General features: G+C 43.8%; 1 protein-coding gene across 1 annotated transcript in view; it reads left to right on the top strand.

Annotated features, from left to right (window-relative positions):
- Positions 1-5,233: 5,233 nt before the first annotated feature.
- Positions 5,234-16,523, top strand: part of znf385a (zinc finger protein 385A) — a gene marked incomplete at its 5' end in the record, with an annotated part of 26,736 nt that continues 15,446 nt past the window's right edge. The window contains 3 exons of the mRNA XM_084480257.1: positions 5,234-5,282; positions 8,015-8,166; positions 14,700-14,810. Coding sequence (XP_084336383.1) covers positions 5,234-5,282; positions 8,015-8,166; positions 14,700-14,810 — 312 coding nt within the window. The remainder of the gene's footprint in view (positions 5,283-8,014; positions 8,167-14,699; positions 14,811-16,523) is intronic.

The following is a 16,523-nucleotide window of genomic DNA, read 5'->3' as shown; positions in this document are numbered from 1 at the left end:
GTATCCACATTAATTGCATTAAAAAACAACAGTAATAAAACAAACGTAAACGTTATTTTAAAACGACAGCAGCACTAGATTGAGGCATTTATTTGCACTCTCAGACCTTAACCAAGACTTTATTTTCGTCTTCCCAAACGCGCGTCTTTCACTCAAAAGAAACGTTTCACGCGCAACTAAAAGACGCAAGGGAGCGGCGACAGAGAAAGATGTGCGGAGGACGTTGTAGATCAGCCTGCACTGCAGTCAATGCAGTAGGTCCGGATAGATGGATGGATAGATAAATAGATCTAACAAGCATGTTTCCTGTATATTCTGTGGTCTAGTAGTGAGTGATCAACAGTGAATGGACGGAAAAACATTTATTATTATTATTTTTTCAAAGATGGGCTATTTGGCGTGATATCTCTTGCATGTGCGTGAGAGCGTGAGATTGATGCAGAAAGCATGAGTGTCACACCAGATGCGTGAGAGTTGGCAACCCTGCATTCATTCACTCATCACACACAGATGGCGGAGTCAACCATGCAGGGCGACAGCCATCTTGTCAGGAGCATTCAGGGTTAAGTGTCTTGCTCAGGGACACTTAGCTAGGAGGAGCCGGGGATCTAACTAGCAACCTTCCAGTTACCAGTCAACCTGCTCAACCTCCTGAGCTACTACCTCCTTGACTCTTCCTTAGAGTCAACCTGGCAATTAAAGCCTCCAGTCTTCATTCAGACGCTTTAAGATACATCAAGGTGGAACCGTCTTGAAGGGGTGAGGGGGCGGCTTCACTCTCTGCATTTTATCACGCCAGCCTATCATTACTTTACCATCCACTCTTTCATTACTCACAGAGCACCACTTTCAAAGCCTAAAAGCCCTAAAATATTGTTTGCCTATTTGCATGCACAGCTACGTGTGTCTCTGGCTGTGCACACATCCAATCCTGGGCCATAGGTCACGTTCTATATTTGTGTGGAGATGAGTGTGTGTGTTGATGTGTTGATCATTCGAAAGGGGAACCATTCTCACACTGACCTGTGTTGGGTTCAAAGAGCACATATGTATCTCGAGGGTTTAAGGGGAGAGGGAGAGAGAGAGAGAGCGAGAAGGGCGGTGGGCACGTAGGAAGAAAGGTACTTTATCCTAATCTCAAATGGTAGCAACAGGTTAACTTGAGGGTTTTACACACATGACTCGCGTCTCTGTGTTGTGCTGCAATGATGGGATTATGACATTTGCCCGTCTGTATTTTAGGCCTATGACTGAAATAATGAAATTGTTGTTCTTCTAAATCGGTTGGTAGGCAATATCTTCAAGACCTACAATTCCGTGTTATGTCCTCCTATACCTTAACTGGAAAGGCACAATCAAGATCGTAGATTCCAATACAGTAAAAGTCTCATTTTAAGAAATACTTAATAATAAAAAAATAAGCAAAGTAAATATTTGTCTTATTGTTTGAATAAGTACTGTACAATTCCATCTGAGGTGTAACTGTAGCCTGTAGATGTAATGGCTTTGAGCAAAATGGGTCTTTGACCTGTGAATCCAATTCCCATAAAGCAGAGAAAACAATAGCACATCTCACTACCTTGTACACTTGATTAAACCACGCTGGGAAGCCGCAGACTGGCATATTTAAATTAGGGGATATTACAGATATCCAATTGACCAATTTATTAAGGGATTAAAGTTATGGTATAATAATAATGATTTTCAATTCGAAGCATTTACTTTACCTTGTGAGGGGCTCGGCAGTGCCCTCTTGTGGTCAGTCAGTGAATAGGCCTGCACCTGCATCTCCTCTAGGCTGACTGTGATTTTCTGTCCACAGCCCATCCATCTGTTCGTGTGTGTGTGTGTGTGTGTGTGTGTGTGTGTGTGTTGTGTGCGTGTGTTTGTGTGTGTGTGTGTGTGTGTGTGTGTGCGTGTGTGTTGATTTGAATCTGGGGATTTGGCAGTGTCTTTTGGAATGGAGTCTGAAAATCTCCTACGGCGTAACGGGTTGTTGGTGCATCTCATTATGTTTACTAGCGTCTCTTGCTGAGGTGCATCGCTGCTGCCTGTGAAAGCGACTCCGTCAGAAGCTAGAGCAGCTGCTCCAGTGCCTTGGATGTGTATTCATAATTCACCTTGCGCGCGCTCTGCAGCCGCCACAGCTGGCTGCACACAGAGCGTCCAGGAAGGTGAGCGGACAGGGCAGCTCACACAGCCGGTAGGCAGACGCTCTGAAATACTAATGCCCTGTGTGTGGTACGTTGAGTTTGACAGCTAAGGAATTAGGTAAAGGCCATACTAGTGGAGACTAGAGGGTCTGTGTGAGGGTATATAAAGGGAAGAATAAGCTTATGCATGAAGCTTTAGAGTCATGCGCATCAGGAATGTTACCCTTTCAAAAGGTTGACTGGAGAACTAATATGTATATGTGTGTGTGTGTGTGTGTGTGTGTGTGTGTGTGTGTGTGTGTGTGTGAGAGAGTGCGTGTTTGTGCGTGCGTGTACACAAGTGTGTGTGTCCTTGTCAAAGGTTAAATTGAGCTGCAGGTTACCATTTTTATGCATGCTCTCGGTGTGTGTGTGTGTGTGAGAGTGTGTGCATGTGTGTGTGTGTAATTATGCAAATTGTATTTTTTCGCCATCCTAAGGAATAATTAAATGTGCTTGTGTGTGTATCTCTTACTGGGCCGAGTTAAAATGTTGTGGATGTAACCTGGACTATAGCAGAGAGACATCACAGCTCAAGCCTTTGAGCTACAGAAGCTATCGCTCATAATAACTAATAATAAGCTTCTATAGCTGCCCACACGGATCAATCGTTCGATTTATCGTTGTTCCTCACACTTGAGGTGATCACCAAAGTGTTTTCTATGTATGACCATATGTATGTGTGTGTGTGTGAGCAGTGCGAATGTTTTGGATGATGTATGGAAGTTCCAGGGTCTAGTGAACCCAGCCCCACTTCAATTGCCATGAATAGCTCAATAGCTCCATTATAAATATGAGCAGTGAGTTTGAAATGTCAGTGCGGCATACGCAGCGCTCACTAGGCCGATGAGGTATGTGCAACCCGCTGGGTCGATGAAGTATATGATGTACGGCCAATAGTTAGTCACTATCAAACCGCTGAAACATCGACCCATTTAGGACGGTACCTTTTCATTCAATGTCCCATGGACGTAAGGCAACTTAAAATGTAACTTTCATCTTCTGGGCTGACGAAGGCGTGGCATTTAAAGGTTAGCTAACCCAAACCCTTCTCCAACTTGGGACATAACATTAGCAACTAGTACCTCTGGCATCGTAGTGATGAGAGCAATATTCCACCAAAGGCTTTATTTCAACAGACCCAACAGACACAGCAGAGCAGTGTGTGTATCAGTCCTTTATCCCGTCATGTGATCCAACCCTTCAATCATCACTGTCTTGAAGAGACCATGTTCGCCCCATGCTATCACAATATGATATATAATATAATATATAAAATAAAATAAATATATATATGTCATGATATATGTGATAGCACAAGATTGTTAAGGTCCGCACACAAGTTGACACTGCAGCTTGTGTGAGTGTGTGTGAGTGTGAATGTGTGTGTATGTGTGTGTGTGTGTGTGTGTGTGTGTGAGGGTTGGGCTGCGTGTGTGAAGGCTGGACTGCCTTTATGCAGGCTGGACCGCCTGTGTGCAGGCTGGACCGCCTGTGTGCAGGCTGGACCGCCTGTGTGCAGGCTGGGCTGCCTGTGTGCAGGCTGGGCTGCCTGTGTGCAGGCTGTTAGGATCACACAGGGATAGTAATATTTACTTCATGCAGCAGCCGCTAAGGGCTGTTTTCATTTCATGGGGTAATTATACACCTTGAGTAGTGAACCACCAGACTGTGACTGATGCACTGGATGGTGCACACAAACACACACACACACACACACACGCATGCACGCACGCACGCACGCACGCACACACACAAGCACCCTCTGGTTCAAGTGTCTCTTCTAGTTTATTTACAATTTAGGGGGTTCAGGTTTTTGTATCCATCAGCCTTTGGGATGTGAGTCTGTCTGTCTATCTGTTTGTCTTATTTGTCTGACTATCTGTGTGTGTCTGTGCCTGTGTATTTCTATCAAATGATCCACATACCGTGGTCAGCACACACACACACACACACACACACACACACACACACACACACACACACACACACACACACACACACACACACACCTTTCTTTACTAAGCTATGGCCTCAGTCCCTGAGGAGGACCTTACTTCATGGAGTAGGAGGAGGTCAGTTATAGGCAGGCGCGCGGGAAGTAGTTTTCGTCCGGGGGTGCTGGTTGTCGGCAGGGGGGGGGAGGGGGAGGAATCGGAGTTGTTGACTTTGCATGGAGTCACGCCGCCCTGTCGCTTTTGGTGTGAACGCGACTTTAGGCTGATTGCTATAGTGTAAAGACAAATCTGATGGCCAATGAACACTGAGGATAGTTAAGATTATTATCCCTCTCTTCGTCCCATTCCCCAAACGTGACATACAAAATGTACTGGAACTGAAGAGATAATTATAAGCTATAAAAAAAAAAATCTTGAAGCTCCGCCACTAGGAGGTGCTGCAGCACCTGCCGCACCCCTACTTCCCGCACCACTGGTTATAGGGTTCTCTGAGCTGGTCTAATCTGGCTCATAGGTAGCCTAGTTGGATAACAGGTAGCCTAGCTGGCTCACAGGTAACCTAGCTGGCTCACAGGTAGCCTAGCTGGCTCACAGGTAACCTAGCTGGCTCACAGGTAGCCTAGCTGGCTCACAGGTAGCCTAGCTGGCTCGGAGGTAGCCTAGCTGGCTCACAGGTAGCCTAGCTGGCTCAGAGGTAGCCTAGCTGGCTCACAGGTAGCCTAGCCGGCTCAGAGGTAGCCTAGCTGGCTCACAGGTAGCCTAGCTGGCTCAGCGGTATGATTGCTGGCTCAGAGGAAACCTAGTTGGATAACAGGTAGCCGAGCTGCTTCAGAAACTATTATACTATTATACTTCTATTATACTCAGTGTTGTGTGTAGTGACGTTACTCAGTAACGTAACTACTTTTTTCGGGTAAAAGTAGTGTAACGCGTTACTACTGAAAATATGGTAACGAAACATGTTTCCTTTTTCAGTTGGGCACAACGTTACTTTTCCCAGGGACAGATTTGACAGCGACACTGCCTCGCTTGCGCAATAGTCGCGGGTGCTCATTCCACACTGAGGCTGGTACTAGCAATAGCATGCAGAGAGCAGTCAGTCATCATGGCAAGCGCGGCGGCGCAACCAACGGTAACTTTTGAGGGATGGAGGCAGTGGCGGTTTTAGGCACGGGCGAAGCGGGCAGCCGCTTGGGGCGGTGTGCGTGTGTGTGTGTGTGTGTGTGTGTGTGTGTGTGTGTGTGTGTGTGTGTGTATGTGTGTGTGTGTGTGTGTGTGATTAAATGGGCTTGCCGTATTTTGACTCGTCTGAATTCCTTTTTTGATTTCTGAAATTCAATTGTTACAAAATGAATTGTAGATATCTCAAATATAATTGTTACTAGTATGAATATAATTGTAATCTAATAATAATAATAATAATATAATATAATTATAATTGTAATTCAGATATCTATAACCATGTTATCTGTAATTATCTGTAAGCCATAGAGCACAACAGTTTGTAATGAGCGAAAAAGAAGAAAGTCAGCATCTGGAAACACAAACCGTTAAATGCTCCTTTCTGTGTGTTGAACTGTGGTTGTGGGAGCGTGTGTCTGTGCACCAACATTTTTAAAAATCATTGTGATCTATTTTCTAGGTTAACGATGATTGCTTGTGCCCAAATCACACAACACGTAGTTTAAGGCAATTTAGAGGCACCAGCCAGAGAAAACTAGATTTTGAAAGTATCAACCGAAAAAATCCCAGCCCTCCCTTCAGGCCTCCCACCAAAGCCAATCCCCCAAAACAGATCACTAGCTTGCTAGCTTTAGCAATAGGGAAGAGTGTGTGTGTGTGTGTGTGTGTGTGTGTGTGTGTGTGTGTGTGTGTGTGTGTGTGTGTGTGTGTGTGTGTGTATGTATGTGTGTGTGTGTGTGTGTGTGTGTGTGTGTGTGTGTGTGGCATTCTTTCTTCAGCTGAGATTGGGACTCTCTCTACACTCCTCTCCCTCTCTCTCTATCTCCTATAAATCCAAGTAGGAAAAACACACACCAAGGTAGTGGTGTATGTTTTCAAGTTCAGTTGTTGGATACTCCAATTTTTCAAAGGTGTCAGGTCAACATCCAGGTGACAGATGACTCACAACAGAAGGGTCGGTGAAAACAAACTAAGTGTGAAGTGACAGTGAGAGTGCAAAACAGAAAGAGAGGAGGAGGCAGAAAGAGATGGTGAGAGCTGGAGATGAAGACAGAAAGAGAGGAGGAGGCAGAGAGAGATGGAGAGTGCTGGAGATGAAGACAGAAAGAGAGGAGGAGTCAGAAAGAGATGGTGAGAGCTGGAGATGAAGACAGAAAGAGAGGAGGAGGCAGAGAGAGATGGAGAGTGCTGGAGATGAAGACAGAAAGAGAGGAGGAGTCAGAAAGAGATGGTGAGAGCTGGAGATGAAGACAGAAAGAGAGGAGGAGGCAGAGAGAGATGGAGAGTGCTGGAGATGAAGACAGAAAGAGAGGAGGAGTCAGAGATGGAGAGAGCTGGAGAAGGAGGTGAATGGGTGGAGAGCCAGCAGCTTAGTTTTCGATCCCAGAAGAGGAGAGCGGGAGAGCTTTTAATCTCAAAAGAATTTGAAAAGCTGCAGAAATCCAGTTGCAGATATTAAGAGACTTAATGTGAGGCGGGTGGTGCTGCGTGGCTCCATCAGGATCATCCATGACATGCAGGAGGAGAGGAGCAGCAAGATGAATGTGGTGACCAAGATAAGGAGGCAGAGAACAATGTCAGGCTTGTGTGTGTGTGTGTGTGTGTGTGTGTGTGTGTGTGTGTGTGTGTGTGTGTGTGTGTGTGTGTGTGTGTGTGTGTGTGTGTGTGTGTGTGTGTGCATGCATGACCGAGTGTAAGCATTTGGGGGATATTTGTGTTGATAATATTGAGTTGGGTAAAGTCACCCAAAACATTCATAATATGGTGCCTGCTTACTTGCAATGTAATGTTTCCTAAAATCTGTCATGTTTTGCACGATACTGAAGTCATGTTGTTCCCACAATTGATGTTGTGTTGTGCACACTACTGAAGCCTCAAGTATCTATGATCGTGATCTTATTGTAAATTATATACCAAACTCTGTCAAACTCTCAAGCTATGAATGCTATATAGCACACACATCAACACATCTTGATTCAATATGATCCATACATAATACATTATTTCATCATATATATCATAAAATAAATAATATCTTCCATATATAATGTATAATATATTCTGTATATAATAAAATATAATACATCATACATCATATATAAGATATATTATATATATATGTACATAATATATTTAATATTATTTAATACATATAATATCATCATATAATTATTTACTTTTTAACACTGTGGGAAAAAGTTGAATCATACACTTCTAGAGACTGTATATCATAAGGCATATTTACACAAACAATGCACAAAAAATAGTACAAAAACCTTGCACATATATTTATGCATAATATACATATAGCCTTCTGTATGTAGCCTTCTAAACAGACCGTTTCTAAACTACATATGGGATTGTCACAAGATAATAACCTTTTGGGGTGATGTGATTTGTATCTCTGATAACATTCTGTCTTTAAAGGTTCCCAAACTAAGGCTATTCATTTGGGGCTGAATCCTTTTGTCCTCCTCAGAGAAAGGAACAATTAAATGTTTGAATGTGAAAAACATGTTATCTGTTCATAAATGTTTTGACTGAACAATTAAAGAGTATTAATAATAATACATTAACACACGATTTGAAGAACACATGATTGGATGATAACCTTGACCTTCTCTCTCTCTCTCTCTCTCTCTCTCTCTCTCTCTCTCTCTCTCTCTCTCTCTGGGGGTGTAGGAGGTATAAACCGTGTGGGCGCAGCAGTGCCGGCGTTCTTGCGGACCCCCACGGTGATCCAGCCCCAGCTGGATATGAAGCCCTTTCTACAGTTCTCCATGGAGACCGCCCCCCCTCCACACAGCATGGGTCTGTTTCACAACTTCAACACTGTGAGTAGTGATCCATGTCTACAAATTATTATTACATATTACATTTATTATATTCATCTTAGAGTCTACCTCAAAATAACCTCTCAGAAATGCTTTTGATACTCAATACAAATATTTATTCTGTAGTGTGTGAAAGTGTGTAAGTAATTGCAAACACATGCAGTTGTGTGTAAAAATGTGTGTGTGTGTGTCTGTGACTTGTGAAGGTGGTAAGCTCTTTATTTTTGGCTGAGAAGATCTGGCTGAGAAGTCTCCAGTATGTGTCTTTGACACATACAGGGATAGCAAGCAGTGTTCCACCCAGCGGGACACCCAGCCCTTGGTGCTTCCTTACAACACACCCTCACTTTAATTATTTGATAGCTAGGGTTAGGTAAGCTCTTTAAGGTTCAGACTTGTGATCTGAAATAACCGGATTGATGGATTTACTGCAACACTTAGTATATGTTATGCGTCAGGCATAACTCTTCTTCACTTACTTGAGTGTGTGTGTGTGTGTGTGTGGGGGGGGGGGGGGGGGATGAGTCATCCAATGTTGATGACACTCTATACCTTTAGTTGTTCTTGTTTACTCTCTGACTTCTCGTCAATTTGCGTTGCATTTTAACTCTCTGCTCAGTCTCTACCTCCCCTTCCTTCAGTAGGTCTGTGGGTCTATAGAGATATTTTGATTATTTGACGGTATCATATATCATATGGCGCTTGGGGGCGGGGGGTGGTTTGTACAGCCCTCTGGCCAGGAGAGGGGGCAAGAGGAGAAGCCTGGGGAACTACTTTACTTTTTGAGACAGAACACTGCAAACAGGAACAGGCAAATAGCACTAGGTATTCAAGTCAAAATTTATTTAGATGACACTTTATTCATACAGTTTTTTATTATTATTTAAACTTTATTTAACCAGGGAGAAATCACATTGAGATAGATATCTCTTTTACAAGTGAGCCCTGGCCACGGTAGCAGCACACAATCAACATAGGACAGACAAAGGTAATCAATAGAGACATAAAACAACATTGTGTGTAGAGGGTGTGTGTGTGTGTGGGGGGGGATTTATGACTAAACAGGCTGGAAGTGAGTATATTTGAACCAAATGCTATCAGTGGATAGCAGTTTTTTGCTGTTTTATTGCAGGGTTGTGTCTGTGTGTTGGTGTTTTTACACAAGGTTGTGTTCAAAATAAGGTGTTGGAAAACTAAACCAGGTTGTGTGGCTCACTTTTTATGTTATTTACTCTAAAACTGAGAGAACTAACGTGAATGGTGAACGATATGCTAAACACACGCCCAGTGTGGGTGTTGCTGGATCATTATTTAATTACATAGCATCAACAACCATTACACTCTGAAGTAGTCACTTTAAATTGAATGATCAATGTTGTGCAACCTATTGATTTTAAAACCTCATCTTGTTCTTTAACTGAGTCGCATCAGCCCTGAGCTGTTAAAGCACACTGGCAGGCAGCCTTCTCTCTAGTATTGCCTCTGTCAGCAATGCTGCATTCCTACGTCTAAGTCAAACTGTACTTCAAGTTGACTGTTGATTATTATTATTATTATTATAATTATTATTAGACCCTGTGCAGGAATTACCTAAGTGGCACCCTATTGGGATTTGTCCTGTACCTGTACCTGTACCCCTCTATCTGTCTCTCTGACTGTCTGTCTGTCTGTCTGTCTCTCGGCCCAGTGATGCCCTAGAAAGTGATAAGGCTACTATTAAACTATTAACTATTAAAGAGATAGATGTGCACACACATGTACACATAGGTGCATACACAGGCCTATATAATACACATGCACACACATCCACATCTACACCATCATCTACGGCCACTCAGCATGCAAAGACAGGAATTTCTAATGAGGGTGTCTAAGCCCAGTCAACACCTGTCGACACACACCTGCTGGGGCCACCCACACACACACTCCACCGCACACTTCCTCGTATTGCTGTGGCTTGTGGCTCATGCACACACACACACACACACACACACACACACACACACACACACACACACACACACACACACATACACACACATACCTTTCTTTACTAAGCTCTCATTGGCAATTACATTCCATTTTAGAGACTTCTGGTATAAACTAGTAGTTAGTTAGCTATTTATTTCACTTTAATAAATGTAGCATAGTCTAATACTCTAATACTATTAACTAGTAGTGAATAGTAGCTTTAATTACAGTATCTTATCTAGCCTAGTAATAATACTCTACTAACTAGTTAGCTAGCCTAGCGTAATACTATATTTAGTAGTATTTATTTTTATTTTTTTTAGTAGTTAACTCAAGTTAGCCTTATCTAATCAAATGTGTGTGCTACTCTCTATGGACAGAAAACAGGTTGTTAGCGGCTTGCCTGACCAACTTGATATTTATGCAAACAGAAAAGGTTAAAGTAATGTGAATTAGTTCTGTTAGAGCTTGTTTCACCCGCTCACAGATGTGCATCATGTCATAAGCTCTGAGTTACTTGAGCACAAATGGAGAAGCTAGTGTGTGTGTGTGTGTGTGTGCATCTGTGTGTGTGTGTGTGTGTGTGTGTGTGTGTGTGTGTATGTGTGTGTATATGTGTCTGTGTGTTTTAGGGATGCTGTATGGATTGCTTGGCATGACAATATTCTACTTAGTGACGATGACAACTCATAGTGAGAACAGAGGTAATGAGAGGGATGGAGGGAGAGATAGGGAGGGAGAGAGAGGGAGGGAGGGAGGGAGAGATAGAGAGAGGGAGAGGGAGGGAGAGAGGGAGAGAGAGAGAGAGGGAGGGAAACGGAGGGAGGGAAAGGGAGGGAGAATCCACGGTGGAGGAAAAAGCGAGGCGCATGACACATAACACTGACTGCAGCTGGACAGATTGTATGAGTATGCATGAGAGAGAGAGAGAGAGAGAGGGAAGGGGGGTAAAGGGGTGGAGATAAGTTGAAGAATGGGGCCAGGGAAAAGTATGACATGGAAGCATGTGTGAGTGTGTGTGTTTGTGAAAGAGAAAGAGAGGGAGTGCGAGCGAGAGAGAGAAACAGAGAGAGAGAGGGAAGAATTCAAAGGAAAAGGAAGAACGGTCACAGACAAAAAGGCACTGTTAAGTGTTTTAGCGGGAGAGACATCCTCACTTGTTCAGGGGGGAAACAGTTCTCTCTACTTTCTAATTTCAGACTCAGAAGAGTTTGGATTAGGGTTAGTTTAAAACGAGAGCCAGAGGCAGCCAATAGGAGGGTGAGAAAACAGACGTGGCAATGCATCCCTCAGTAGGAACAGTGTAGAGACCAGAGACAGCCTCTAGTGAGGACAACATGCAACACACTCTTAGCCTCACACACGTGGAGGCACACAAACACTCCGCACATGCCGACAGCAGCGCACACACGGGAGGAACCATGGAGCCTCCAACCCCCGCCGACACGGCGGAGACCCTGGTAAGAACACACACACACACACACACACACACACACACACACACACACCATCAGGAGACACAGCCGAGAGAAAAGGGTGGGTACTACTGATCTGGGCTCTAGCCCCTCTTGCATCCCTGTACAACATGGAGCACCTGTAGAACAACATGATGAACCTTTAGACCAACCTGTAGAACCTTAAGAACAACCTGTAGGACAACATGTGGAACATGGATACCTTGTATGGTACCGGGGACCACCAGGAGGGAGTTCTGATACCATAGTAACCTCACTCCGAAACTCGGACTGTTTATGATGGATTCTTTAAGTACTCCATCCAGTGACGAGAGAAGGAGATCTATTTCTTAAGAAGGGGGGGAGAGAGAAAAAGAGAGAGAGAGAGAGAGAGAGAGAGAGAGAGAGAGAGAGAGAGAGAGAGAGAGAGAGAGAGAGAGAGAGAGAGAGAGAGAGTGAGAGAGAGACAGAGACAGACAGAGACAGAGACAGAGAGACAGAGATAGAGACAGAGAGACAGAGACAGAGTAAAGCGGCCATTGGTTTTGTTCGGTTGTTTACTGCTCGGTGTCAGGTGATTGATGGGCCTCATGCTGCTGTTTGGAAACAGCAGCTTGCTCTTCCTGTCTGTGAAGCGTTGCATCGCCGTGTTAACACAAAACATTAACGGAGCTTAGAGATGGGCCCTGTTAGAACTCTACCGACCGCCCACTGAGTAATGCTCAAAGGTTGGCCAGTGGGGCTCACCCTCCACCTGACATCAAGCTACGCTATAAAACACTCCTCAGGTTACCTTGAGCTGCTCTGTCCTCCTCTTGTTCCACAGTGACCTCTTTTCACAAGACTCGGGTTAAGGACCCTTTTTGAATTGTCTGTTTTTGAATCCAGTGACTCAGCCTGTGTCACCCCACCAGGGCCGTTAAACTCTAATCAGACTCTTTAAAGTGAAGCTATAGATCTGGTTTCCAAGCAGTGGTTAATGACTACCAATCCCAGCTGTTAATTAACGTTCATTAGGATGTTCTTCCTGGGACTAATAATAACACAACACAACAAGGGGAGACAGATCTTCTAATGAGGATTCACGGTGAGGTGGGAAAAGAAGAGAGCCAAAAGTGATCAGAATGTTTGGTTGGACAACATCCAGGCCGAGACCTCTCTCACTCCTCTTTTGTCCATCTCTCCCGCTGTATTCCCCTGTCCCTCTATCCTTCATCCCACCACCTGTCTCACTCCTCTTCTGTCCATCTCTCCCCCTGTATCTCCTGGTCCCTCACTCCTTCATCCCACCTCCTCTCTCCCTCCGATGCTGTGTTTATCTTCACTCATGCACTCGTCCAGATGCAGTGTTTCTTCTGTCACCCAGTGTACTCTCTCCCACATACTCTCCCTTCCTCTCCACTATCGCTCTCTTTTTGCTTTTTCCACCAGCGTTGCCGAGAAACAAGCCTTGTGTAAGCTTTTCACATAGTTTTGAGTTTGACTTATGATAATATTCATTCAAATATATCACATTGCTTCCTCAAGGAGCCAAGATCTTAAGGTTAGAGGGTGTGTGTGTGTGTGTGTGGGGGGGGGGGGGGGGTGGGGGGTTGGGGGTTGATTAGCCAAATTAAACTCACTGAGGATCCAAAATGAGCCATCAGGGCTCTGATAATCAGTGGGAACCTCAGTGGTTTTCTTCGCTAACATTCTTACGTTGCACTCTCAGCAATGCGGCAGAATCCATGTATTTACATTTAGGGGATTTCGGTGACTCCTTTAGTCATTCACACACCGATGGCGGAGGCAACAACGCAGGGCGACAGCCAGCTCATCAGGGGCAGTTGGGGTGAGGCGTCTTTCTCATCTATACCTCGACACTCGAGGGGTACATGCTAGGAGGAACCGAAATCGAACTAGCAACCATTGTTACCCCGCTCTACCCCCTGAGCTACTTCCCCCCCATGTACCTGAGCAAAAATGTTCTCCATCTCTACTGAGAGGTGGAAATATAACTTTAATTAATGCACAGTCTATGCAACACACACACGACACAGAAACACAGTTTATGACCAACACGACTCACTGTCTTTATGTCTGTGTGTCAGTCTGTATTTCTGTGTGTCTGTAGGTCCTTGTGTGTGAGTATGAGAGTGTGCCTGTCTGTTTGTGTGTGTGTGTGTGTGTGTGTGTGTCTGCATGTGTGTCTGCATGTGTGTGTTTGTGTGTGTGTGTGTGTGTGTGTGTGTGTGTGTGTGTGTGTGTCATGTACACAGGACCAAGCACCAGACCTTTGCCTCGGATTGAAACCCGACCCCAACCATGTGCTCGAGGCTAATGCTAATTCTAATTAGCGGTGATGGCTGGGTACATTTGGCATCAAATACAGCCATATGAAGGGTTGCTTGTGGGCGGAGATGGGGTGCAGGCTGCCCCTGTCTTTGTGTTGGGGCGAGGGTTGGCATGTGAGGGCTTAGCTCTTGTCAGACTTCCTAGCTGCTACAGCCAGGCAGTGAAATGTGTGCTTGGTGCTTAACTCCTCTGAACAACAAGTCAAGCAGACACACTTCCTACATTGGAGTTCATATGCGGCCGCTGTTGAGCCATCCTCGTTAGATGATTGTTAGATTTGATGAGGACAATATGTTGTCGCTTGTTGTAGCAAGTGTTGAATGATCTTCAAAAAACACACACACACACACACACACACACACACACACACACACACACACACACACACACACACACACACACACTGCTTCACTCAATGTTTGGAGTTGAGCAGTGAACGAGTGATGTGGGAGGAGGGTGTTACTATGCGGTCACCTCACTGGGATGTGCCTCTCAGGTGATCTCTAGACCGATCTCCACAGTAGTCTGGAGCTGCTGGTTTCCCAGTGTTCAACACTTTGAGTGCTATCCTCACAGATTTTCTGTAAAATGATATAATCAAATCAAACACTGCAGGCTGTATATATACCTCCAATATATACCACTTTGTTGTTGAATCGTGACGTCGCCTGACTACTTTTGCCACGTGGAATGGAAGCAGTATTTTGAACAAATGTTCTCTCTCTCTCTCTCTCTCTCTCTCTCTCATTCTCTTTCCCTGTGTCTCTCTATCAGATGGACCCTGTGCAGAAAGCAGTGTTAAATCACACCTTTGGAGTTCCGCTGGTGAAGACCAAGCGGCCGATCATCTCCTGCAACGTCTGCCAGATCCGCTTCAACTCTGAGGTAAAATTAAATCATCTGCTGCATCTCTGAGGTAACACAAAATGATCTGCTTCTACTATGAGGTAAAAAATATCCGCTTCAACTCTGACAGATCTCTGGCTCCTTGTTAAACCATTCTATAGCTCCCCTAACTTCACTGTACATCTGTTACAGTAGATCTTCTTCCAATACACACACACTGACACACACAAATCAAATGCCTGAGACCTCCCAGGATGTTGTTTAGACACTTGGGCCTCTCTGGTGTTGTGTACAGTCCAACATTACACTGTTGACACAGACCACATGTCTGCTACATTTGTTTTATGTATGTTGTGGCAGCTGAGACACTTTGGGAATTTCACTTATTTCAGCAGAGCAACGTTTATGATTTATCGAAGCCTTTAGCTTGTCAGATATTAAGGGCTTGGATAAGGATTCCCCCCTCAGCCCCATCGGAAAACACCAAAATAACAAAAGCAAATACACAAATGATAATACTGATACTGATGATAATAGTAATAATGATAATAATGATGTTAATATTAATAATAATGATAATAATAATAATTAGAAAATGTAATCCCATGCATAAGGGATTACTGTGCATAGAAATGCCTGTGATCTGTATGATCTTTTTGCATGTCGCTTTGGATAAAGGCATCTGCTAAGAACCATAACCATATTTCAGTTGAATTCAGCTGAGGGTTGTATAGCCAATACAAAGATTGATAGTTGAGTGTGGATGAGTTGTTATGGTTGGACAGAAATCAGACACTGCACATAGAAGCCATCAACTTCAGTCTCTTGTCTTCTCTTAATTGCACAACCTTTGAACAATTATCTGTTTTCTGTGGGTAAGATGAGGTGAAAATGTAAATCACAGGTATTACTAGAAAATGCATTTCCTGCCGAAAAATGCGGTGAGTGCTGTAGTACAAAGTGAGGTTGAACATATGTTTCAATAAAGCCACATAGATTAAGACGTAAAAGAAACGTTAAATGGCTTAAATCAAGTGAAGGGAGTTCAAAGTCTAAATGGAGTAAACAACAAAGCATTGCTAAAAACGCAGAAATGTAAAATGAATTGAACTGAAGAATCTGAAAGGGCAAATGTATTGCCCTGCACTGCTGCTGAAAAATCGGAAAGGTCAAATGTATTGCAGTGCACTGCTGAAAAACCTGGAAGCTGAAATCGAAAACTGACTGACGCTTGCATTACCTGAATAAGCAATAATATAATAATAATAATTATAATAAGTGCTGAAATACATTGTTACATACATTGTTACAAAAGCTGGAAGCTAAACTGTAATACTGTCAAAGCTGGAAGATAGTAGTAGTAGTGGTACTAGCTGTAGTAGTACTAGTAGTAGTAATAGTAGTAGTAGTAGTAGTAGTAGTAGTAGCCGAAGTAGGCTAGTAGTAGTAGTAGCTGAAGTAATGGTGGTACTAGCTGCACAAACGATATGCCATATGAAAGGTATTGATTGATGTTTGTAGAAAGAATTATAATAATCCTGCCAGTTATTTTAAAAGTAGCCGAAATTGAATGTACTCGCCTAATGCTCATTTTTCCAGCCTAACGTGATTAAAAGTAGTCAAGTTGGGCGGGAAAAGTTGCCCCAAATCTGGCAACGCTGCCTGAACGTCATAAAAAAGTAGTCAAATTGAGCAACAAAAACTGCCCAATCTGGCAACACTGCCTGCACATCTAACCACAGCGTAAATCAA

Source organism: Micromesistius poutassou (assembly GCF_964030765.1).
Source record: "Micromesistius poutassou genome assembly, chromosome: 15".
In the NCBI taxonomy this organism is placed as follows: Eukaryota; Metazoa; Chordata; class Actinopteri; order Gadiformes; family Gadidae; genus Micromesistius; species Micromesistius poutassou.
The sequence above is the reverse complement of the archived record's forward strand: the minus strand, read 5'-3'. Positions and strand labels throughout refer to the sequence as shown.